General features: G+C 35.7%; 6 protein-coding genes across 6 annotated transcripts; 5 read left to right on the forward strand and 1 right to left on the reverse strand.

The window, feature by feature from the left end:
- Nucleotides 1–2,135: 2,135 nt before the first annotated feature.
- On the forward strand, nucleotides 2,136–3,624 carry GGI43DRAFT_419459 (Glyoxalase/Bleomycin resistance protein/Dihydroxybiphenyl dioxygenase). The gene is made up of 4 exons (XM_083207682.1): nucleotides 2,136–2,228; nucleotides 2,313–2,398; nucleotides 2,455–3,027; nucleotides 3,092–3,624. Exons 2-4 carry the CDS (start codon nucleotides 2,390–2,392, stop codon nucleotides 3,572–3,574), a joined length of 1,065 nt encoding a protein of 354 aa, XP_083054968.1. The 5' UTR covers nucleotides 2,136–2,228; nucleotides 2,313–2,389; the 3' UTR covers nucleotides 3,575–3,624.
- Nucleotides 3,625–4,039: 415 nt separating this feature from the next.
- GGI43DRAFT_322659 (uncharacterized protein) lies at nucleotides 4,040–6,290 on the reverse strand. Its single transcript, XM_083201869.1, has 3 exons — nucleotides 5,911–6,290; nucleotides 5,774–5,853; nucleotides 4,040–5,704 (listed from the first exon to the last, which is right to left on the reverse strand). The coding sequence occupies exons 1-3, from the start codon at nucleotides 6,137–6,139 to the stop codon at nucleotides 4,094–4,096; spliced, it is 1,920 nt and encodes a 639-aa protein (XP_083054969.1). The 5' UTR covers nucleotides 6,140–6,290; the 3' UTR covers nucleotides 4,040–4,093.
- A 127-nt stretch (nucleotides 6,291–6,417) lies between these two features.
- Nucleotides 6,418–10,467, forward strand: GGI43DRAFT_426772 (uncharacterized protein; the record flags this gene model as incomplete). Its single annotated transcript, XM_083208719.1, has 9 exons — nucleotides 6,418–6,606; nucleotides 6,661–6,735; nucleotides 6,806–7,100; nucleotides 7,154–7,437; nucleotides 8,706–8,852; nucleotides 8,963–9,231; nucleotides 9,289–9,970; nucleotides 10,040–10,222; nucleotides 10,294–10,467. 9 exons carry the CDS (start codon nucleotides 6,418–6,420, stop codon nucleotides 10,465–10,467), a joined length of 2,298 nt encoding a protein of 765 aa, XP_083054970.1.
- Nucleotides 10,468–11,105: 638 nt separating this feature from the next.
- GGI43DRAFT_419472 (C2H2-type zinc finger protein) lies at nucleotides 11,106–14,631 on the forward strand. Its single transcript, XM_083207683.1, has 5 exons — nucleotides 11,106–11,657; nucleotides 11,715–11,803; nucleotides 11,869–12,530; nucleotides 12,601–12,801; nucleotides 12,851–14,631. The coding sequence occupies exons 1-5, from the start codon at nucleotides 11,437–11,439 to the stop codon at nucleotides 14,033–14,035; spliced, it is 2,358 nt and encodes a 785-aa protein (XP_083054971.1). The 5' UTR covers nucleotides 11,106–11,436; the 3' UTR covers nucleotides 14,036–14,631.
- Nucleotides 14,632–15,051: 420 nt separating this feature from the next.
- GGI43DRAFT_433043 (ankyrin repeat domain-containing protein) lies at nucleotides 15,052–17,704 on the forward strand (the record flags this gene model as incomplete). The annotated part of the gene is made up of 7 exons (XM_083209682.1): nucleotides 15,052–15,391; nucleotides 15,492–15,743; nucleotides 15,812–16,183; nucleotides 16,250–16,454; nucleotides 16,520–16,605; nucleotides 16,645–16,887; nucleotides 16,942–17,704. The coding sequence occupies exons 1-7, from the start codon at nucleotides 15,258–15,260 to the stop codon at nucleotides 17,702–17,704; spliced, it is 2,055 nt and encodes a 684-aa protein (XP_083054972.1). The 5' UTR covers nucleotides 15,052–15,257.
- A 742-nt stretch (nucleotides 17,705–18,446) lies between these two features.
- GGI43DRAFT_433053 (uncharacterized protein) lies at nucleotides 18,447–19,423 on the forward strand (the record flags this gene model as incomplete). Its single annotated transcript, XM_083209683.1, has 4 exons — nucleotides 18,447–18,730; nucleotides 18,767–18,782; nucleotides 18,813–18,849; nucleotides 18,919–19,423. 4 exons carry the CDS (start codon nucleotides 18,447–18,449, stop codon nucleotides 19,068–19,070), a joined length of 489 nt encoding a protein of 162 aa, XP_083054973.1. The 3' UTR covers nucleotides 19,071–19,423.
- Nucleotides 19,424–25,309: the final 5,886 nt, after the last annotated feature.

Consider the following 25,309-nt stretch of genomic DNA (forward strand, 5'->3'; position numbering starts at 1 on the left):
TTAAAAAAGCTTTTAATATTTGAAAAATTTATAACTTAGCTTAAAAAAAAATAAGTATTAAAATAATATAAAATTATAATTTATATTATAAGTAATAAAAGCTTTAAAATATTTACTTAAAAAGCTATTTTAAATTATATAAAAATATTTTATTATTACTTATAAAATAATATTTAAAAAAATTTAGTTTTTTTAATATAATAAATTAAATTAAAATAAATAATAATTTTTATAAAAAATTATAAATAAATTATTTTTAAAATTATATAATACTTTTATAATAATTAAAACTTTTATTATAATTATTAATACAATTTTAAAAAATATTAATTTATTATATTATAAAAAAGTTTAATAATTATTATAATAAAAATAATAGTAAACTATTATAAAAAATAAATATAATTTTTTAATATAAAGTAATATATAAAAACTAAGTAATTATATATAAATATGAAATATATTAATTAATAAATAAATATATAAAATTAAATTTAATATTAATAATTAAATTAAATATTATAAAGCTTATTAAATTATTTATAACTTTAAATAAAAATATAATATTAATTATAATAAGACTTTTATTATAATAATTAAATAAAAAATTTATAAATTATTATTTATAATTATAATAATATTAAATTAAAAAATTAAATAAATAAATATTAAAATAATTATTTTTTATAATAAAATTAATAAATTAATATATATTAAATATTTTATAAAATTTAATAATAATATTAAAATTTAGTATTTATAAAAAATATTTTATAATTTAAAATAAGTATTAAAAGTTTAATATAAAATATATATTAAAATATTAAAAACATTTAATTTTATAATTTTTTAATATAATAAAATTATTTTTATAAAAAAAAAATTATTATAAAAATTTATATTAATAATTTATTTTTTTTAAATATAAATATTAAAATAATATATAAAATTAAAAATTAATTAAAAAATTAATTTTAAATAAGTAATTTAAAATATATATATTATTTTTTAAAAATTTAAATTACTTAAAATTATAAATAATAATAATTTTAATTTTTATAATAAGCCTAGTTAAAAAAATTAATTAAATAATTAAAATTATAAAATATTAAATTATAATAAACTTTTATAAATATAAATAAAAAACTTATTTTAATAAAATTTAAAAACTTAAAAAATTTAAATTAAAAGAAGTTTTATTAATATATTATAAAAATATTAATATTTATAATAATTTATATAAAAATTAATTTAATTTATTTTATAATTAAATTTAATAAATATATAATTAATTTTATAATAATATATTTTTTAATTATAAAATAAATATTAAAATATATAATATATAATTTAAAATTTATTTTAATTTATAAAAATTAAAAAAAGCTTAAATTAATAAAATATAATAATATAAAATAAATTAAAAATATTTTTAATTTAAAATTAATATAATATTATATTTTTTTTTTAATTAGTAATATTATTAATTAAAAAAATATTAAATAAAATATTATAATAACTTTTAATATAAAATTAAAATATATTATTTTAATAATTAATAATTTAAAAATTATATATTTATAAAATTTAATAGAAAAATTATATATTAACTTAAATATTATTTAATTATATATTAATAATAATAAGTTAGTAATTATAATAAAAAAAGTTAAATATAATAAGTAAATTAAATATAAAAAAATTTAATATTATAACATTTAAAAATTAATAAATAATAATATTATAATTATTAATTAAATATTAAAAAAAAATTTTTTTATAAGTTTAAAAATTAAAATTTTACTTTAAAATTTTTTTAAAAAATAAATTAAAAAAATTTAAAATATATAAATTAATATATTAATAAATTAATTAATTTATATTAAAAATTATTACCTAGTAATAATAATTAAATTTTTTTTACTAGGTTTTTAATAAGAGCAGTAAAAATAAGATTATAAGGTATTTTTTTATAACTAGCTTAAAAAAAAATGCTAGATTTTTATAATATAATCAGGTTACAAAACAGGGTGCCTAGTGGATATTACTATTTAAGTCATGTACTAGTTACTTATAGTAGTTAGAACCCTAGTTCTTATACAATAATATACATCTGAGTGTAACATGAATCTCCCCGCAAACAGGGAAAAAGTGCCCCGCAAGTTTGTGGAGGGACCGCCCCGCAAACTGTGCGGGAAACATTGCCGCAGTAGTGCCTAAAGAGTGTAGTGAGCATGTCCATTTTGTATACACCTGGAAGGAGGAGGATGGCTATAATATGCAGTGGATGCTAACCAGACATCACCAAATAGGCTCAGAAAGTCGCGACCAACATCTGTTAGACAGAAGAACAGCTCGGAGGTTATTCTTGAACTCATCACAACTCGCAATGAGCAGTGTACGTATGTTCCGTCTTCTATTAGACAGCCACACGCCCTAACAGCCGCTTTGAAGAACCCAGCTCTCACCAACTTCAACGCTGGCGCTTCCGTGCTGGATACGGAAGCAAATGGCCCCGACGGACAGAATATTGTGGAGTGGAGACGGAAGCATGGCATTGATCCGTCGCAGCAGATTCGTACTGTCAGACTGGTGCACATGCGATACCAGCATCCCGACCTAAAGAGTATCAGCGTGTTTCTTCAAGATTTTGGCATGCGTGCTGTGGAAGAGACTGAAGACCGCGTGTGGTTCCGGGGATATGGGGTCGACCAGTACGTCTACTACGCACAGAAGGGTCCCAAAAAGTTCCTCGGTGGGACATTCGAGGTAGAGACATTTGATGATTTAGTCAAGGCCTCTAAATTAAAAGGTGCTGGCCCCATTCGGTCTTTGGATGACGCACCGGGTGGTGGTTCTTTGGTTACCGCCTTTGATCCGGAGGGGATCCCGATTAATTTCATCCATGGCCAAGAGCCAGCGAAACTAGGCAAGATGCCTAAGAGACTTATTGTCAATTTCGAGGCCGACAAGCCGCGCAGGCGTAGGTTCCAGCGCTTTGACGAAGGGCCGGCTGCAGTGCATAAGGTTGGAACACATCCCTGCATTATTTCTTGTGAATGAGTGCTCACTAATGAGGATAACAAAACAGCTTGGTCATTATGGCCTTTGTGTACGAAACTTTGCCGAGCAGCTCGATTGGTATACTCGTAACTTTAACTTCGTGCCCACAGATCTACTCTATGTCCAAGATGAGAAGAATATTAACCAAGATGTAGCTGTCTTTGCCCATATTGATAGAGGTAACGACTACGTAGATCACCACACCATCTTCCTGAGCAAAGGGCAGACATCACACGTTCATCACTGTTCATTCGAGATTCACGATTTTGATACCCAGCAGCTAGGCCATCAATGGCTAGCTGGAAAAGGATATAAGAGTGTGTGGGGCGTCGGCCGCCATATTTTGGGAAGCCAGATCTTTGACTACTGGTGGGACACAACGGGTAACATGATCGAGCACTACGCAGACGGAGATTTAGTCAACCAGGATACGCCTATCGGACATCTGCCTGCAGGTAACGAGAGCTTGGCCGTATGGGGTCCAGAGGTGCCAAAGGCATTTTTAGATTAGAAACCGCTGTGGGTATGAGAATATAAAATAATATATCGATTTATCTTACAGACTTGTGGACTCCTTGCCTTTTGCCCAAGACTATGAATACTCTTTATCCTAATTAATCTTTCAGTTATAAGAAGTATAATATATTTATAAGTACTGAAGTTAATTAGACCTTTCTACACTAATTACCTTTCCCCTATAACATTGTTTAGCAAGATTTACTCTATCTCTAACAAGCCTAACCTGCCCTGCAGAACCAGCAGTGATTAGCTAATAGTTTTATTTTTAAACAGTTTCGGAAAGTCCAACTTTTGCTTGTATTGGATTGGATTTAGATCAGGTTTACTTAAATGTATTTGCGTGTATCTGTTTTTCAACAAGTCTGATGCTCAGGAGATAAAACAGAAGAATCTTGGCAATATGTTTAAACAGACTAAGAGTTTATTGGTTTATGATATATTCTGAAATGCTCTCTTTAGGAGATACAGCAGCTACTACTCTGTACCTGGTATGAAAATATACCCTATCACGCTACAGTGTTCCAGTCGCAACAAGCTTCCGAAGTTTGTGAGCAGCGTAGACCAGGTCAGATCTCGTATCGCAGGCCGCGAAAACAAACCGATCAGGCCGCAAAATAACAAAAGTTCTGTTCTTCACTTCATTGGACATGCGATGCGGATCATAGCCCTTGGGCTTGGGTCTTCCTGCACTCAGGACCGGGTCGTCAGCGAACTCTGCAGCAGTGGCGAGCCGGTAGATGTGCCGACCCTTCACGTCACAAGAGGCAGCTTGAGTAGTATTGAGGAATACTGTGGCCTCGCCATCCCTCAGGGCTCCATCGGATATATCTTGAAGACCGTGTAGGGCTGTCTCCATAACGTCCACATTCCCGTGAGGCTGTAGTATTACAACCACCTGAAAAAGTCCTTGTTTTTGGGGATTGAATATGACGTCGTCAGTGAAGAGGACCCTTTTGTTTCTTAGGGTATTTGTAAATGGAACGACGTAAACCTGGGGAAAGTTCCCGCCGCCGCCAAATCTAGGTAAAAAGGCCATTCCTACTCTCTCCTGCCACTGATACCTAACCATCCCATCTCTGCGATTTCCCAACTGCAGCCAGTGCTTCCAACTTGGAACGAGCTGGATCAGCCAGAGGTACCAGTCACGTAGGAAGACTTTAATGTGGCTGGACTCTGTGACATAATTTCCGTTCTCAACGGTGGATCGGAGTGATTTGTCGAGCTGTTGCTTTCGTTCCGAATACCAGCCCTGGAGTAGCATCTGGTAATCCACCGTATCCCTGCTTTTAGAAGAGTCATTGGTTGCTATACGCAGACGCCACACCAGTGAGACAGCATCACGAAATGCCGATGCGATGCCTTGGCCGCCAAATGGAGGGAAAACATGAGCAGCATCTCCGCAGAGCACGACTCGGCCAAGCGACCATTTGTTGCAGCTTCTTGCCGAAAATCTAAATGGTCGACAGCGGAGCACCTCCACACAATCTACCGGGTATTGGATTTGCTTCGTTTTGAGCCCGTAGCGACTGCCTGGGTGAGTTATATAAGGATGAACGACCTTTGCAATTTGGTTCGGCTTCGCCATGTCCATAGCGTCCTCGCCTGACCGAACCAGAAACTCAAAACGCCAAAGTCTATCGCTATCGAGACCAAAGCGACCGCAAACAGCAGGTCGGACATGGTTGCAAATGAATCGGAAGTCAGTGGGAAAGAATTCATCGTAAACTTTCTGAGGCGTATACCCCTTCTCCCAAAGAGGGAAATCGGGATGTGTTTCAGGTGAGGGAAGGGAGATCTTCCAGTTGAGGGCAACCCATTCTTCTTCGTACGGCATTCTCATGGCCTGGTCCAAAGTGATGCCTCGAGGCTCTAAATACTGTTTGCGAGTGAAGCCGGTCTTGCCATCTGCACCGATGAGAAATTTGCCACGAACGATACGATCTTGATCAGATGTGTCGGTGTAGCGTGCATATACCCAATCTTCGTCCTCCCAGATGGATGTGACACGTGCTCCTAGATACATTTTGGCTATACCAAGCGTCGTTATTTGTGATCTTAGGTACTTCTCAATACATGGCTGCTTATGACACATGAAGCCTGGATGGCCAGTACCACCCTCGGTCTATATTTTGTTGTTAGCCAACTTGCATCTAGGTTTATAGATCGAGAAATGCTGCGCTGTTCCACGCACCGTGCTGTAATCCATCATCATGAATGGTTTCTTGGCGAGGTCATGATGATCCTTGCCGATAAATTTAAAGTTGCCCATGCCTAGAGACACGGTGAGTAAGGTACTCAGAAGCTGACGAAAACAGCTGGTAAGCTAACACTGGCCTATCTCTGTGAATATCTTCTCGTATATCCCGCATGCCTGGAGGTAACGGATGCCGTCCTCGTCGAGTGCGATGCCACGTGGATCTGCATTCACCGCGCTCTCTTTTTCGAGAACAACATGGGGTATCGAGTACTGGCTTAAGAGTACTGACACCATAGCGCCAGTTGGCCCACAGCCGCATACAATGATGTCAGTCGTCTCTAAAAGATCTTTCTCTGCCATGTTTGATCGTTTAGTGAATATGAAGACCAGCTTGCCTCGCCGACAGCGTCCTGAAATATCCGAACCTGTTCAGCATTTCATCTCTTTGCTCTTGGCCCCACGTTTCGTTATGTGGGAGCTTTGCGGGGCAGGTGAGGGCACCTTGAAGGCGGAGACGCGGGGAAAGATTTGCTTTAGAATCTAAATAAGACGAGCTTTACACCCTCCTAATCACCAGCACCGATAACAGCTAGCAAGATAGCAGCAGTGAATTAACTATTGATCCACTAAGCGCCGCGATGTCAAAGTGGACTCACTTAATTCGTTTCAGGGCCGTCGAAGATGGCCAGTTTCATCTGGGGCAGTTAATTGATACTTCACGAGATGTTGGAATCGACTGTTTGAATGGCGTTGAGGTCAAAGCCTTCTTAATTAATGGAGATATATTCAACGGTACAGTGACCAATAACATACTCACTGTAGATCACGTAAGTTACCACTGGCTTCCAAGATTGAGAAAAAGCTGATCATTTTTTTCCCAGTTACTATCCCCAATTTGCCGAGAGCAGTGTAACTACATTAGGTGCCTCGGACTCAACTATAAAGACCACGCTGAGGTAAGCTCAGAAGAACATTCAAATATCTCCCAATACCCGCACTCACACTCACATACTGGCCATGGATCAGGAAGGAGGGTTCCCGATTCCAGGTGAACTCGAAGTTTTCACAAAGCCTCGAACGGCACTTACAGGCCCATTTCCAGCAGCCATTACCATTCCAAAATGCGCCCAAGACGGAACAAGCGACTACGAAGCCGAGCTCTGTGTAATAATTGGCAAGACTGGTCGAGATATTCCCGAGGATAGGGCTCTGGAGTACATCCTTGGATACACTGCATCGAACGATGTTTCGGCGAGAGCTCTACAGCTCGCGGCTAAACAATGGTCATTCTCAAAGGGCTTGGACAATAGTTGCCCGATAGGTGTGTTTTCGGGCCAGTCATTGCCGCATAGAAGCCTACTAACGAATTTGCAGGGCCGGTCCTTGTTTCTCCTTCGGTCGTTGATGATCCACAGTCCCTCAACATCAAAGCCATTTACAACAGCCAGACGGTTCAGGACGGTAACACGAAAGATATGATCTTTTCTGTCAAGAAGCAAATTTCTCGCCTTTCCCGAGGAACGACATTGGAGGTGGGATCAATCGTGCTAACCGGCACGCCGGCTGGTATTGGTTATTTCCGAAAACCACGTGTGAGCTTGGAGAATGGAGGCAGGATTGATATTTATATTGAGAAAATTGGAACGCTGGTGAATAAGGTGAAATATGATGTTATATAAACCCAAGGAATGGGTTGGCAGGATGGTGTATATGCATATATTTTCAATACCTTAGCCCTCTAATAGAAGTGAGCTGTAATAAGAAGCTAAAGTTGCATCAGTGGACTTGGAAATGACAAATATCTAGAACTTATATTACACATGATTAGGCAATTAGTGACATTCTGAACATATTGCGCATATTCATTAACTTGGACCCCCCTCTTGTGGTGACCTGCTTGGACGTGTTAAGGCATTGATCAGATAAGACTAAGAAGCTTATATATATTGTAGTTATTAATTTACTCCTGTTGGCTCGGTCAGGCGCTGAGGTATACATACCATGACGGTGCCACATTGAAACGCTCCATTCAGATGTAAATAAAAGATACTTGTGTGATTCTTAATTGGACATGACAGTGTTATAGCATTTCATTCGCATACCACATGTGTTGCTTTAATGCTCTATTTAATTTATGCATACCTAAATAGCTTTGAAGAGTCATGATAGAGATTAAATAAGCCTTTGACAATTGGGGACCAAAACACCATTTTGTCGTATTCCATGGTACCTGATGGAACGGCCAAATAGTTATAGGGACACTGTTTGTTACAATATTAGATCGATATATCAAGGAGACACCACCACAGTAGCACAGCTGCCCATGCTTTGGTTCCCCTCTGTAGGCAGGTTAATAGATCGGGGCGACAGTTTTCCGGAGATCATTCTACGGAATCGTGGGGCACAAGCTGGGTCCCCACAACTAAACCTCTACTTGATATGTTCCCCACGATCCCCACTTCTAGCTTGGGTTGTAGTGATCAGAAAAAAAAACATTAAGAAATAAAGATACAATAGTGGTGCTAAGACCATCGAAAGTTCCGAATAAATCTCAGAGACGACATTTTTATCACTGAAAATGAAGAGAGCCGAACATATTTCCAACTTCACGCCTATGGCGTCTCGGATTGAGAGAAAGGTTGAGGCCGACCTTGTGCCGGGCACAGAGGTCATGACTACTATAGCTGAAGCCAGGCCCTACCGCGACTCCGAAAACCAAGATTCAATCGTCCTTATTCCACAACCGACAAACGATCCACATGATCCACTGGTCAGTCTCTATCCTTTGCTTTTTTTTTTTTACAGCAGTTTTCCGCATCCCTGCGTTTGAGCCTCATGATAGAGGTCATCCGCACTTCCCCATAAGTTGGGCCTTTGTAGAAAATATACTTTAATAGATCGATCAGGAATTAACTTGAATTCGAAGAACTGGAGCACCTTATGGAAAACTTTGGTTATTGTCAACCAAGGCATCTTTGTGATCACCAGCGTCATTCCAACAATGTCCATAGCGCCATTGACACCAATCTTCATGCAACAATGGCAAAAGTCATTGACTGATGTCGCTTTGTTGGTGAGCCGGCGATATTCCCTCATTTTCTTGACCTTATTGTCTTCTTTTATTGCATTCTTACGATACGATGGCGTAGTTTCAGCCAGTATAGTGGAGCTAATTCCCCCAAGACTGGGGTCACTGTTATTCTTCTAGGCTACTGCAACTTCATAATCATTCCGAGCTGTGAGATTTTTGGAAGACGGATAACTATCCTTATCTGCGCGATACTAAACTTTGGTGCTTGTATCTGGCAAGCAACGGCAACATCATATAGCTCATTCCTGGCCGCTCGGATTCTTGCGGGGACCGGGGCTTCCGCAAACGAGAGTATCATGAATGTCGTTGTTACTGATATCTATTTCCTTCATGAGCGCGGTAAATATGTTGGATCTTACTTGTGAGTTACAACCTCATTCCAAGTTGAAGTAACCTAGGTACTCACTCGTGGCCAAAGTTGGTGTTACTTTATGGGCCTCTTCCTTGGCCCTATCATATCAGGAGCTGTCGCAGAGCATGTTTCATTTCGAATTTTTTTCTGGGCTTGTACAGGTGCTCAGGGGCTTAATATATTCGGACTTTTGTTTTTCTTCCCAGAGACACGTCGTTTGCGAGAGCAGAGCCCTCTTTCAGATGTCACAATATCCGAGGAAGCCAACGGAGACAACACCAAAGAAGAAGTGAGCTCAGGACACGCCGAATATGTTTCCTCACCGCAAGCGCGGAACCTCCAAACAGAGGTTCAGGGGAGGGGAAGGCCTAGTCGATCCCAGTTTAGCATCTTCCAAAGGATCGACCGGACTGCCTGGCGATCAGTAGTTCGGCACTTCTTCACCCCGGCGTATATCCTCTTCTTTCCCATCATCTTTTGGGCATCAATGTCTATGGGATCAGCGGCCAATGCCCTCTTGGCAGTCAACATATTGCAGTCTCCAGGTCTCGCTGCACCGCCTTACAATTTCACGCCGGCGCAGGTTGGATACGCTAACTTTGCGCTCGTGGCTGGAGGTGTGTTAGGACTGGCCGTAGCTGGACCATGGTCGGATTATGTCTCACAGAAAGCAACGATAAGGAATAAGGGTATTAGGGAACCGGAGATGCGACTCGTGTCTTTGAGCCCATTCATTGTAGTCGTTATTGTTGGGCTAATTGTGAGAACACCTGTACGGAAACCATGCGAAACCAAACTAACCATATCATATACAAAGGCTTTCGGCGTTGGTTTGCAGGACAAATGGCCGTGGCCCGCTATCATCATCATCGGCTTCGGCTTTGTAGGCATCCAGGTCGTCGCGATTCCCACCATCACCATCACGTACGCCATTGACTGCTATAGGCCAATATCGGGAGAAATTATGGCCATTGCTACTGTCTGCAAGAACAGCTTTGGAGTAAGCGGATTTTCTTTTCGCCTATTATTTTCTAGCCTATTGTTACAATATGCTTACGAGACTACTCGCAGTTTGGGATGACGTACTTTTTGAATGACTGGGCTATCGCTGATGGCTTTGTACCGCCAGTCATGCTTCTTATGGTGATGACCGCTGGCTTCACACTGGTGGGAATGGTCGCGTTGATCTTCTATGGTAAGAGCTGCAGACGCAGAACACGAAATTCGAAAGTACATTCATTTTAGTCGGTCTACTTGGGTTTGTAGGATCCGTTGGACAAACATTGGCAGTGGTAGCCCATCTCAATTGAGTGTTTTTATCTCCATCGACTAGCACCTTAACAAGGGGAGGGGGCGTGGTTGGAAAGCTGCTAGACACTTGTGACTGGCACTGGCTTAATTAAAAGCCAGTGTAGGTTAGGTCAGGTAAAGAGACCCTGCTAGTCTTGAGAAGCGCAGTGCAAAAAGATCGTGTAACCCGGTATTGTGATATGAAATTCATTGAATGCGTAGAAGGAAATACGTAGACGAGTGCTTGTGGATTAACATATGAATAATATACCCGTTAGTATAACTTTCAGGAGACCAACTGTAAGGCGAAGCCTTATAGTTAGGCCCAAAACTACTAAAACACCCTATTAATCAGCACACTTTTATAGCTTATTTTTATATTTATTTTATAAAAAAATATATAACTTATAAAAACCAGCTGTAATTAACTTATTTTTATTATTATTATATACTTTTTATATATTATAAGTGTTATGTGTAGCTTTAAAAATTATAAAAAAAGTAGTGTAAAAAGTCGCTATTTTAGCACATGTTAAAAATGTACTAAAATAAGCTATGTGTGCTGCTTTTTAGGGTGTTTTCAGGGTTTTGGGCCCAACTTCGCCTCATAGTTGGTTATACCAACGGGTATGCACACTACCATGGAAAAAATTATCAAAAGAGACGTGACAACTGGAGCCTTCACCACGGTCTGGGGAATACGCCTGGCTCCGCAGTTCCCGTAGCTCAGGTCTGATTGGACTTTTAGCCGGGGCTTTCGTTAGTGCATACCGGAAGTTTTGGTTCTGCAACGTACATACACAGTAATAGTTGCCATCTATAAATCGGTGCACACTCTTAGAATGCGGGGATACATTTCTCACCCGCATTCTCCGTTCCAGATTTCTACCACGGGTCATTTCCCCACAACCCTTAATTCCCACGATGCCGGCAGACAGCCTCGCCGCAGGAGCTGAAGATCAGAACGCAAGACACCCTGAGGCCGAACTCCAGCGCAAGCTACGGAGTCGGCAACGCAGGGTATGGAAATGCCCGCAATGTGACCAGGCCTTTAAGAAAAGGGAACACATGGTACGGCACATTCTATCCCATACAAAGGAGAAGCCGTTTGCCTGTGATATTTGCTCCAAGAGTTATGGGCGCCGGTAAGCTCTTCATTTGCCACTGCTTTCTGAATGACCCCTCACAGTCGACATTTGTAGAGATTCCCTGATCCGGCACACGCGAACACATAGTCGCGTAGGGGGTAGCCTCACTTTGATGACAGAGCCGCCGATACCCTCGCCTAAAGGTTTGTCCAAAAGAGACTGGCGCCACCATTCCTATTAAGTAGCTGTGCTCTGATAAGAGGCGTAGGTGCAGATGCCGCAGCCAGCCATCCGTCACTCGTCCGGCAAGCCGATATTCACGACGACGTGTTGTCTGCGAATGATCTCCCAGATGGACCAGCATGCTTTACTAACCCAATTGGCTTGACAACCGATAGTATTCGCCCACGTAATCATTGGGCTGCCTCTGGAACAGATATTGAACCCACAATTTATCTCTCACCTTCTATGTATTCCTCTACACGCGCAGATACCAATTCCCTTAGTGTCGATCAGGCGTCTAATGTCTGGGGAAGTTGGACAGATTTGGAGATGTTCGATTTTGGAGGCAATGCTTATGACCCGTCCTGGCTAGTTGGTGGAAGTTTCGACATTAATGCTCTAACTTCCTCCATCTCAGCCGCTGGTTCGCCATGGGTATATGGCGATGTTTCCTCAAATCTCACCCAAAGCCAGCTAAACGAACGTTCGAATGGATATCATAACATTGAAGAGTCGATCGCCGAAAACAACATCCGGACCCTAGTCCGAAACCGATGGCACACGCGGCCAGCCATCGAATCGGCGTATCCTCACGCACTTAAGAGACCGGAAAACCTGGATCGGGTAGACGAAGCATATCGTGCTGGTCTTTCAAGTCGGCTTCGACCTTGCCTTCATGATGATGTTCTGCCATCTGCTGACTTTCTCGTATGCTCTAACATATCCGACTAGCATAGCTAAACGGAAACTTCGACTGTCCAAGCTAACAGTGGTATAGAATATATGCATCAAGTTGTACTTTGCCAAATTTCAGCCCATCTTTCCCATAGTTCACGCCCCTTCGTTTCGGCCTTCTTCAGAGAATGCCCTTCTACTCCTATCCATCTGCTCTCTGGGAGCCCTTTTCGTGGGCTCAGCCGCCGCTGCCGCTCGTGGTAGGGGGATCTTCATGAAATTAAACAAGGCAATTCTGGCATCGGTGTGTCTCGATAATCCCCTTTACCATCACTAATTCTAATCCTACAAAGTGGGAAGTTTATATATACCGAGGCGGGCGCGAAGCATTGGCTATGGCACAAGCCGTTGCTCTGGGTCAGACATTTGGAATGCTCTCCGGCAACCCAAACGATCTACTAATGACCGAAAGCTTCCATGGCACCATCATTGCATGGGCCCGGCAAGCTGGCATGTTCCAAATCAAAGATTCTCTGCAGGAAGCCAACCATCTTGATCCTGATGATTTAGAAACTGCGTGGAGATCATGGTCCCAGGCAGAGGAAACCGCCCGTGTGCTGGCCGCATTGCACATTCACGACTCTGAATTTGCGACCATTTTCCACCACGAACCATTATTACGACATGAGCCAGGAAGACTACCACGCTGCTGTACAGATGAGCTATTCATCGCCTCCACAGCTGCTCAATGGCAAACAATGATCAAGTCTCTACAATCTTCCCCGGTTTCAAGCGAGTTACAGAATCGTACTTCTTCTATGGGCATGAATGTGATGCCCAATTCATATTCATTTATGAACGCTTACGTTCTACTTTCTGGTCATAACGCGGCAATACAGGAAGCGCGGTGTGAAACTCTAAGTGAGGCAATGATTGGAAACTTTCGGTGCCGTCTAACAACTTGGTACGAAGTGTACTTTCCAAGTATCCGCCAGCCGAGTCGTGACCCCCATTGCCTAATTGTGCTCTGGCACGAGGCATTCATGTCACTATATATTTGCTTTGACCTGCTAGAACGCGTGATAGGGCGCGAAGGGTTGTCGATGAGGGACGGAGACCTCGCACGCATCCGCGATTTGGTGGCAGGGCTTGAGGGGCAGCGTTGTGTCGTTCACGCCATGCTCATCTACAAGCGCCTACAGACATTGCCTATCAGCGCGGAGCCAGCTATTCACGTTCCAAAAGCACTATTCTATGCGGGACTAGTCGTATACTGCTATGCCAAGTTTCGGCCAAATGAAGGTTCCCATAGTGATATAGATATTCCTGAGCTGCGATCGAGTGACCTTGGACGCGTATCGGCGCAAATCCCGGCAGAGCCACCTACAGCCAGCCTTCGACAATTCGATCCCAGCGCACTGTACAACATTACTGACCTTCTCCGTCGCCAAGGGCACTGGGAACTATCCCGCAGATTTTCCTCAATCTTAGAGGCCCTGATCGACGACCTTGCAGATTCGACAGTCAGTAGTCAATGAGACGAGGCGATTTAGCCCTGTATTAACCCACCGCTTCCCCACTGCTTAGCGCCTAGATGGCTCTTATATGAGTTACGCAAGATACCGTCAAAGTTGGCCTTGGAAGGAGACCTCGGAAGGAAGTGTATTACCATGAGTGGCATCTATGTAGCCAAAATTCGCTCTAAATCGGTCATTCTGAATCAACCAGACTGCCTTTAAAATGTGATGCTCATGGCATGTTTGAGCAGTGGCCCCAGTGCTTTCTGAACACGGTTTGAAATCTAGTGTTATTCCATAGACACACAGGCATCAGCTGGTAAAACACACGCGACTCGCACGCCATGGGAGTTCACGCAAGATAATCATAGGCCCAATGTGTTTTCACCCTTTATGGCCCTGCATTTAGTTGTTCAATTACGCAGAGCCTATTTGTTGATGAGCCAATGAATGAAGTTGTCCAGACAGTAGTTGTATTATTATTAGGGCATAGTATTATGTTATAGGGCCCTTGTACACCTGCTGGGCTGATCATATATTAGTTTAAGATTGATAATCTTTTGTACCTTAATCTCTGTAGCGATATAAAGAGACCCGCGGGTGCAGCGGACGGTGTCAGTGGACCTAATAAGAGATCCTTGGAAGCCTTATATGCTTGTATAGCGAAGGTTTCTGGCTATGCTTGGGAATGGCCTTTCCCGTCATATGTTCTCGTGGTGTGCTACCTAAAGCTGAAATGCTCACATTCGGTAAGCCGTGATCCAGTGAGGTGTGCTATCTGCCTTGCTACGCGCTGTGGCTTTCTGGCTGTATTCTCGCGTGCAGTGCTCCCAGGCTGTATGACCGGGCTTACTATTGTGATAGGCAGCACCATGGGCTGATGCGTTCACATTCGCCTGCATTTTATACTGTATCCCTGCATGCTGGGCTGCCATAGGTGGTTATGCGCGCTGTGCTTTTGTGGCTGTGCTGTGATTTACCTCCCACCCCATGATCCCACTAATCTCCGCCTTTTGTGCAACTAACCCTACGACCTTATTAGACTCAAGGAACTTGTCCTGCATGAAACAAGGCATGGCGCAATGCTGGTATGGACTTGAGAATATATGCGCGGAAACTGGTCGCCTGACTATAATTCATATATTCATGGTACTGGGCTTGACATTATAAGTGACCCACTCTAATTACCATCTTCTACGTCTCAAGCATTGGTATTATTTAAAGCCCAGGGAAAAAGACTCTAATGGATCCTCTTTTAATCACGACAAGTATCATAATCGCCACTGCTGCGAAACTGTCCAAGGGCTTACACTCTCTGTACGAGCTGCGGCACGCACCTAAGGAGATTCTCGAGCTATTAAATGAGGTATCGCTCTCGTGTTTAAACACCTATCAGGCTGAGTTCTAACATGAATGGCTTCCATTATTAGGTCGGTGAGCTCTAAGTATTGCTTCACTTAGTTTAACAAGCCATTAGAAGTGCCCCATTGTTAACGCTCCCTTACGAGGATCGAACCACTTTGGAGAAGCTCCTTAAGAGCGTGCAGGAGCCGCTAGATGAGCTCACATCACTTGTCGCTGCTTGCACGGGTAATCCCACTCCGAGCCGGCTCGAGACTACCACCGCTTGGCTCAAGCCTCGCAGAAAAGTTGAAAATATTAAGACGAGGTTTTCTCGAGCTCATCGTAACATCAACACGGCTCTCACAGCTCTAGGCAACATTCATCGGTTAGTGACTCGGAATATACCATGCCTGTATCGCAGCAATGCACGTGCTTATAGGTAGGGTCCAATAGGCAGCAGGATAACCAGGTTATTCTGGATATTTATGATCTAGTCCTTCACCAAACCAAGGAGAGTGTTGTGTTAAAGCAGATCGAGCAACAATTTTCACTCCTCTCGGCCGAGCCTGAGAAGGCGATATTAATACTGTTGGAAAAGGAGTACCTGGCTCCCACAAGCCACTGCACGAACAATTGTCCCCCTTCAACATTCGCGAGTATTCGAGCATCGATACGCACGGGATCTTGTGATCGCCATTGCCGCTGTCAGTGTCATGTTCGTACAAATATGGAGAGTTCACGGTGGCTCGGGCAAGTCTTGGGTATACTCTTTTGGACATACACCGGGACTCCGACTCCCATGACCCGTCTGTGCGACGCAGCGGAGTGTATCCGGCGACAAGTCTCATCACAACATATGACATATCATTTCCCGCCCTGGATGATATGAAGAGCTTTCGCGCTTATAATGTCATACGGCAGCTTAAGTGGACTGTGCGGCTCATGGTCCATTAGTTTTCCACGGGCTATCTCAGCATCCCACAAAGTGTGGCAGCACATTGAAAGACATGAGTGTGAGGAGCTTGTCAAGCTGCTGAGAACGCGATCAATTTACGGCAATGATTTGGCTGATGATGACGGTACATCCCTATTGATTGTGAGTTACGATTCACGAAAACGGCCTTCCCTTAAGCTGCACGCATTTCTAACCACGTCACGTAGTACACCTTAAAGTTCCGTAGCCATGACGCAGTAGAATTACTGTTGGAGTACGGCGCAAGCCTGGACTTGGTCGACCCGCGAGGAATGTAAGTTTGGTCATTATCTCATGTTCTTCACTTGCAAAGTCTCATCAGAGATAGCTCTGCACGCGCGTACGGACAATCATCTCTACTCATTGACCGACCAAAACGGAGGCTGGCATGGTCAGCGCGAATAGAGTTCAACTCCGACGAGCCTGGCTTTATCAACGACCTTCATTTCACTCCGTTGCATTACATCATCACTGGCCTTGAGACGGCAGACCTAGACCAACAATTACGACCAAACAGACCCTACCTTGACACTCCTGACTCTTTCGGGCGCTCACTGTTTCACTGAGCAGTGATCATGGGCAACTATTCTGCCATTGAAGCTCTCTTGAGAAATGGAGCCAGCCCAGATAGGGTAGACAAGGAACAAATGATACCTCTGCACGACATGTTCCTGTGTCCGTCATCGTCCCAAGTACAGTGTGGCCGGCTGCTGTTGGATGCTGGGGCCAACGTTGACTCTCTGGACGCCTGGAAGAGAACTCCGCTTCGAATCATTATTGGATACTGTAGCGCAAATCAGGACTTTCTCAGATTGCTCTTTGAGAGAGGGGCGGATATTAACTGCAGTGACACGTACGGACAGAGTCCGCTTCTCAAGTCGATACAAGGCGCGCTTGAAACCACTCAGTTGCTTCTCAGTCACGGGGCAGACACCGAAGCGAAGGATATCTACGGCAACACCCCCATTCTGGAGGCGATCTACTGCGACAAACCGGAGAAAGTACGAATGCTCCTTGAACATAGCGCAAAGATGACAGAGCCATTCGAGCTAAAGCCTGGCCCTCGTGCACGAGACGGACCCATCCACTTCTTGGACTTTGTTCTTTGGTATGGAAATATCGAAGTTATGCAAATTGTGGAAGAAATTGTGCTGGCGAATTCATACTGTCGGTTGTGTTATCCAACAGACAAATTTGACGATTCTCAGAAAATCCGACGAGAAAATGGACGAAAGTTGGGGAAAGAAGAATTCGAGACCTTCTCTCGCATCTTGTCCAATCTGCAGCCTCAAATGGATAGGCAGGACACTGAGGCCGAGGCTTTCTTCGACGCCCATGATTGTGCTGCGGACGGAGCGCTGTGTTGCATTTAGGTGTAAGCAAAATCGAAAGCCAGGAACGAATGAGAAGAGTAACAGTGCTTTCCCAAGAGTGGGCAGACAAGGCGTCCCTCAGCCTGGTTGAAGCAAGCATTAGCGATCTCAAACAGTTGCTAATCGCTCAAGTCATCACAAGCGTTGAGTTCGTCTCTCTCTACCTGCATCGCATCGACAAGATGTCTTCACCAAAGTCTCCACGGCCGCAAGTCTCGCCGCATTTGGGTTCGTTGGGGAAGCTATCATATCAGGTTGTTCTCCAGCCTCCAACAGTGCGCTGGTCGCTTACGCCCCTTGGCGTAGTATCATTCCTCCCCGTGGCTTGTGGCCGTTGTATCCGACTTGCGATCAGGTTGTCCCTCGCACAAGAACTGTATCAGACTTGTTCCAGGTACTCAATGTCGTTATTACAGATGACGACGCTTCTGGAGACGCAGATTTCTGGCGTAAGTAGCCGTATGTGCCACTTCCAAAGGCCAGCGACATCCGTCCGGCGGACTATCAATCGTTGGCTGACCCGGACGCGCTTCTAAGCCAAGCCAAGCCAAGCCAAAAAAGCCTGCTCCAGTGGAGTCTGCGCTCTCTGTGAAGAAGCACGGAAAGATCTTGAGAGTCTAAGAGCTATTGTTGTCGAGACTGACTTCTCCCTGTTCGAGAACTACACTAGACAAGACTTCCCTAGCCAGGGCATAAACATCCCCGGCCTTTCCCAGGATTGGGCGGCGCGAAACGGTGCGACATGATTGCCTTGAGCTGGGACAACTTCCTCCGCAGCAATGGCGTTGAGAGGCTACCAGACTTCACCTTCGCCGAGCTCGACAAGATTCACCCGCATATTGCTCCCTTGAATGACCCCTCTCAGCACACTGAGTCGCAGAACCAGGTCCGCTATGAAGACATAGTTGCTATAGTAAAAAAGAGAGGAAAATCAGGTCTTATTGACCTGCCTAGGTGTGAGGATGTCCTCAAAGCTTTGGAAGCAATGCGAGAGAGGGACTTGAAAGAATGGATGGCCGAGATTAAGTACGACGATACGCATATGGTGGTCGTTTTTTGTAGTGCCTTGGAGTTCCCTGTATCACCGTTCCAATAGGAACCCTTGCAGAGGAGAAGATACCGGTCAGACTCACTTTCTGTGGCGCGTCATACCACGACTCCGATCTCTTGAGATACGCCTTTGCATATAAGGCTGTATGACGGCGCCTAGAAAGTCCACCTTTGGCCGTCATTGCTATCGGATGAGATACGATTCCAAAGTACCAGTCCCCCATCAGCCCCTTCACTAAGCCAGTGTTGTAGATTTTGTCGATTTTGTCGACGAAGTCAATCAATGAAGAAGGCAATGAACTTGAAGCCCGTTTGATCACGGTAACTGGAACCTGCCATCTAGCAAGCTCTCTAAGGGCCACCACAAATGGTGACCCATCGTCTCCCGTATCCGGGGAAGGCAACAACTGGACTTGACAGCTCGCCTCACCCAGCCTAAGATTGTGGACAAATACCGGTCGCTGGCGAAGGTGCCGAGAGACCAATTCATAATTACATATATGTTTGTCGCAAAGGCTGATACTACAGGGATATATTATAGTCCTCGCCCACTATGTTATAGCGCTTATCCGCTATATTATAGCACTCGCCTACTGTATTACAGCGCTCAGCACTTATCCACTATATTACAGCACTTATTTACTTTATTATAATGCATATCTGCCATAGTATTAAAATACAGTACCAGGGTGTTATAGGGCACTATAACCGTTTATTACCTGCTGAGTCTCAGGCTATAGCAAAGGGTTTACAGCGCATAACCTGTTTAAGCAAGTGAAACTGTTTAAAAAAATAAAATTATTTAACAGCTAACAGGATTTGCCTTGCTATAAGCTTACTATAATTTCTAGCATATTATAGCGCTTTTTACATATATATATATACATGCACTTATATCTCTTATTTTTTTATAATAAAAAATTACTATAAGCAGGAAATAAATAAGTAATATATTAATTAAATTTATTTACTTATATTATTAAATTATTTACTTATATAAAAAATACTTTTATTCCTGCTTTTTTAATATATTAATTACTATATGCACTGCATCATAAGCGCTGTACCCGCTATAAGTGCTTAATACAGTGCCTACTATAAGTGCAGGCGCTAAACGCTGTGCCTGCTATAACCCGCTGGAAATTATAGTAAAGTGAACCCTGCATTCTGATTAGTCCAATAGCTGTCAAATAATTCCTTTTTTTTTTTTTTCAACAGTTTCACTTGCCTAAACAGGTTATATACTATAAGCAATTTTATAATTACAGACGGTTAAGGGGTTTTTGCCAACTATTATAAGGCATTTATCAAGCGTTATAGGGCATTTATCAAGGATTTTATAGCGCCTAATAATTTAACAGCGCCACTATTCCCCACTACTGTAGGTTGGCCAGGCCGCGTTTCAGAATTGATTTAGTCGTTCAAGTAGGTAATGGATAAGTCAGACTAGTGGCTAGTCGGCCACCCCCGCTATTCGGCCACGCGTTTTAGAAAATCACAACACTAACCTCGCGTGTATAACTTACATATTATTTATTTAATTTTCATTTATTTATTTTATAATTTATATTATTTTAAAAAAAAATACCCTCTTATATTAAAAATAATATTATATTAATAATTAAAAATATATAAAATAATATTTTATAATAAAAAGCTATACAGCGCTAGGGAATTTTATAATTAATACTATAAAAAAGAATAAACAGCTGTATAATATAAAATAAAATAAATAAATATAAGTAATACTTTTTTAAATATAAAAAATTATATCTTATCTAGTAAATTCTATTATAAAAAGCCCTGGGCTTTACTTTAATATATTATTAAGTCTAGGAATTTATTACTTGAATTATTAAAGCTAATAGTAATAAAAAATTACTTAAAAAAACATAAATAAAAAGTTTTTTATAATAAAATTTAAAAATTAAAATTATATAAGGTAAGCTAATAAATTTATTATATGTTAATAATACTAGGGTTAAAATTATTAAAAAATTCTTTTATTACTTTATAATTTTAAAAATTAAAAATATCTTTTTAAAAAATTATTATAATATAAATAAGACTAGAATTTTAAAAGGCTATAATAGTAATAAGCTAGTGTTTAAATATACAAGGAAAAAAGTTATAATAATTAAATAACCTGGTTTATATTATTAAACTATAATTATTAAATATATTTTAGTAACTAGGCAAGCTTTAACACTACTAGTAATATTTAAAAAAAAAATTATTTAATAATAATAATTTTTAAAAAAATATAATTTTTATTATAACCCGACTTTTATAGTCGTAACCACGGGCCTACAGGGTAAGCTATCCCAGATTAACTATAAACTAACTAACTAATCACAGGCGTCAGCTAATACTAGAAAAGAAAGCCAGGAAAGCTTAAAAAAATAGCTTTTTATAATAATCTAAGATATTTAACTAGATATATAAGTTTAATTTTCTACGCTTATTAAATAATTTAAATAGCTAGTTATTAATATACTAATTATAATATAATTAAAATATAATTTACTAAGTCTTATTAACTTTAATAATAACTAATTATTATTACTTATTATTATTACTTATAAATCCCTTAACTTATTTACTAATATAAACCTAGACTTTAAGTTTATTTTTTAAGAATTCTTTTATATTATTAATCTTATTTAAAAATCTAGTAACTAGGTTATTATATATTAATAACTCTTATTTAAATAATTACTAGATTTATAAGTAATATTAAAAAATATATTTAATTATAAAATAAATAATAATATTAATAAAAAACTTATAAAATTATTATAAATAAAAATTAATATTATAATTTAATTAATAAATATAAAAAAACTAATATAATAAATAAAAATTTAATATATTATAAATTAGTAAGCTATTAATAATTTACAGTAGTAATAAAAAACAGCTTAAAATACTATTACCTAGTAAGCTTAAATTATTATAAATTTTTAAAAGTAATTTTAAAAGATATAAAATAATACAGTAGCACCTGTACTAGTAAAAATTACTATTACTTTAACTATTAATATTATTTTATAATAATAAGACTTAAAAAAAATATTTAAATTAAAAATATTTATATTATTTAATAAAAATTTAAAAAAAATCTAAGTTTATTTTATAAATATAAAAAATTATTTTAATTATTTTAAAATTATTATAAATATAAATAAATTTAAAATTTATATAATAAAAAAAAAACTTATTAATATTATAAAAAACTAATATAAATTATACTTATAAAATTTAAAAAATAATAATATAATAATATAAAAAAAAAAAAATTATAATTTTTTTTATAAATTATATTAAATTTAAAAAATAATTAAAAGCTTTATTTAAAAAAAAAAAATAAAAAATAAAAAATTAAAATAATACTTTTTAATATTAAATAAAAAAAAAATTATATTTTAAATATATAATTAAATTTATATATTTAAATATTAAAATAAATTATAATAATATAATTAAATATATATTATATTATACTAGCTTAAAATTTAAAATTAAAAATATTTTATTATTAAAAAACCCTTTAAAAATATTTAAAATATTATAAAAGAAATTTATTAAAAATAATAAATAATAATATAAATAATAATAAAAATAAAAGGTTAAAAAAATAAGAAATTATATAAAAATATACTTATAAGTTAATAATAATAAAAAATATAAATATATTATTAATAATAATAATAGTAAACTAGGAAAAATAAACTTAAATTTTATTAATTATTAAAATAAAAACTTTAAAAAAAAACTTAAAAAGAAATTTAATAATAAATATAATTATTATAATAAATTAAATTATAAAAAAAAAGACTATTATATTAAAAAAAATATAAAAAAAAGAATTACTTTTAAATAATTTACTTAATTAAAAAAAGCCTAAGTTAATATTATAAATAAAAATATTTATATAAATTTAAATTAAACAGCCTGTTATAATAATAATTATATTATTTATAAAAATAATAAAAAAAAATTAAGCTATTACCTTAAAAAACCTTAAATAATTAAAATATTTAAAAAAGTAAAAGTTAATATAATAAGATTTTAAAAGAAATTTTATAATTATTATATTTTTAATAATTATTATAAGTATAGTATTTATAATTTAAAAAATATAAACTATAAATATTTAAAATACTTAAAATACAAATTAATAAATTTAAAATATAAATATTTATTTTATAAAAAAAAGCTTTTTATTTTTTATTATTTAAATTATATTAATAGTAATTTTATTTAAGTGGTTTTTTTATTATAGTTTTTTTTAATATTTTATATATTATTTATATTTTAAGTATTAATTTTAATTTTAAATTATCTGGTAATAGGCTTTAATTAAAATTATATTTTTTAATTTTTTATTTATATAAATATTTAAATTATAACCTTATTAAGTTAACCTGGTAATAATATAGTAATATTAATTTTTTTTTTTTTTATAAATCCTGCAGTAATAAACCTTATAATCTATAAAATATATTTTTTTATAATCTTTTATTTTTTTTTATAATATTATTTATATAATATATTATACTAGTTTTTAAATTTATTAAATATATATATTTAATAATATATTTTTTTATATTTTTTTTAATTTAAATTTCTATAATTTTTATTAAAATAGCTAGTAATTTTATTAATTAAGGTTTTTTACAAGATTTATTTTATTATAGTTTTTTTTTAAGTTTTATTAAAATTAATATTTTATATAAGTTATTATTTAAAGTATATTATATATATTTTTTTTTATATTTTTTTAATATAATTATATTTTAGCTTATAAAATTTATAAAAATTATATTTTATATATTTATAATATATTTTATATAATTTATAAAAATAATATTTATATTATATTAACTAGTAATTTTAGTTTTTATATAAATATATAATATATTTTTTTTTATAAAATTTATATTTATATATTTTAAAATTATTTTAACTTTTATAAATTATACTTATTATTTTTTTAAATATTTTAAAAGTATTATAAGTTTTATAAAATTTAATTTAAAATTCTTATTTTATTATTTTATTATTATAAAAGTAATAATTTAATATATTTTATTATTTTATATTTTTTTAAAAATAATTATAAGTTTATTATTTAAAATTATAATAATAATATCTTTTATATTTATATTTAAATTAATTTAAATAGTAAAAATTATACTAGTATTTTATATATTAATAATTATAATTTAAATATATATATTATATATTATTATTTTTATAATATTTATATTAGAATCTTTTAATTAAATTTAAGCTAAGGTTTTTATAATTATTAATATTATTATTAAGTGTTTTTATTATTTTCCTTAAGTATTATTTAATAAAGAATTATTTTTTTATAATATATTTTTATTTTATTTTAAGGCTAAAAGGTTTAAAAAAAAAAATTTTCTTAGCTTTAATTTTATAATTATATTTACAAGTCTTGTATTTATAATAAGTATATCTAGGATATTTATAATAAATATTAATAAAATTATATAATAAGTACTTTAATATTTCCTAGTATTTATTATTTTTTTTATTAGCTAGTTTTTTTAAAATTAATTTATTTATTTATTATTTTAATTTATAATCCAGGTTAAGTTTTATATATTTATATTTTAAATATTTAAGTAATTTAAAATAAGTTTTAACTTTTACTTTTTTTTTTTTAAAGAGTTTTATTATTATATTTATATTATATTATTATTTAAAACTAATTAAAATTTATATAAATAGTAATATAAATTATAATTTTATTATTAATAACCTAGTAATTAAACTCTAGTTACTATACTTTATTAAAATAAATTTAATATTTATTTCTAGTATTATTAATTTAAATATTAAAATTAAAATTAATATAAAAATTAATTATTTTCTTATACTTATTATTAAATATATTAAAAATATTAAACTTAATATTATAATTTTTAATAATTATAATATTATATTTAAAAACTATTAATTTTATTAAAGTAACTTATTAATTAATTAAAAAATAAAATAAATAAAATAAGAAAATAAAATTTTATTAAAATTATAATTATATTTTAAAAAAGTAAAAAAAGTAAAGCTATATTTTTAAATTTAAAAACTTTTATATAAAATAAAAAAAAAAAAAAAAAATTTAAAAAAAAAATTAAATTTAACTTAAAAAAATTACTTATACTATTATAATATAATTATAAGCAAATTAAATTAAAAAAAGTATATATTAATAAAGTTATTATATAAGTAAAAAATAAATTATAAGCTTTAAATAAAATACTATTTATTATAAAAATTTAAAATTACTTAACTAATATAAAATAATTTACTATTTTAAATTTTAAAAAAATATATAATTTAATTTATATTTAAGAAAAAAATAAATAAAAAATAATATTTAAAATATATTATAAATTATTTAAATACTTAATAATATTATTTAAATTTACTAATATACCTGTAATATTTTAATAAATAATTAATTATATTTTAAAAATATTTATAAATAATTTTATAATTATATATTTAAATAATATTCTT

This window comes from Trichoderma evansii (genome assembly GCF_050947405.1).
Source record: "Trichoderma evansii strain SZMC 28006 chromosome Unknown GGI43scaffold_57, whole genome shotgun sequence".
In the NCBI taxonomy this organism is placed as follows: domain Eukaryota; kingdom Fungi; phylum Ascomycota; class Sordariomycetes; order Hypocreales; family Hypocreaceae; genus Trichoderma; species Trichoderma evansii.

What these genes read in the sequence shown, in the direction of transcription:
- GGI43DRAFT_419459 (XM_083207682.1), top strand. An exon ending in GGCCGGCTGCAGTGCATAAG is followed by an intron (nt 3,028 to 3,091) that starts GTTGGAACACAT and finishes ATAACAAAACAG; the next exon opens with CTTGGTCATTATGGCCTTTG.
- GGI43DRAFT_322659 (XM_083201869.1), bottom strand. Translation starts at nt 6,139, where the DNA reads ATGGCAGAGAAAGATCTTTTAGAGACGACTGACATCATTGTATGCGGC. An exon ending in ATTCACAGAGATAGGCCAGT is followed by an intron (nt 5,854 to 5,910) that starts GTTAGCTTACCA and finishes CCGTGTCTCTAG; the next exon opens with GCATGGGCAACTTTAAATTT. An exon ending in TGATGATGGATTACAGCACG is followed by an intron (nt 5,705 to 5,773) that starts GTGCGTGGAACA and finishes AACAAAATATAG; the next exon opens with ACCGAGGGTGGTACTGGCCA.
- GGI43DRAFT_419472 (XM_083207683.1), top strand. Translation starts at nt 11,437, where the DNA reads ATGCCGGCAGACAGCCTCGCCGCAGGAGCTGAAGATCAGAACGCAAGA. An exon ending in TCCAAGAGTTATGGGCGCCG is followed by an intron (nt 11,658 to 11,714) that starts GTAAGCTCTTCA and finishes CGACATTTGTAG; the next exon opens with AGATTCCCTGATCCGGCACA. An exon ending in GCCGATACCCTCGCCTAAAG is followed by an intron (nt 11,804 to 11,868) that starts GTTTGTCCAAAA and finishes TAAGAGGCGTAG; the next exon opens with GTGCAGATGCCGCAGCCAGC.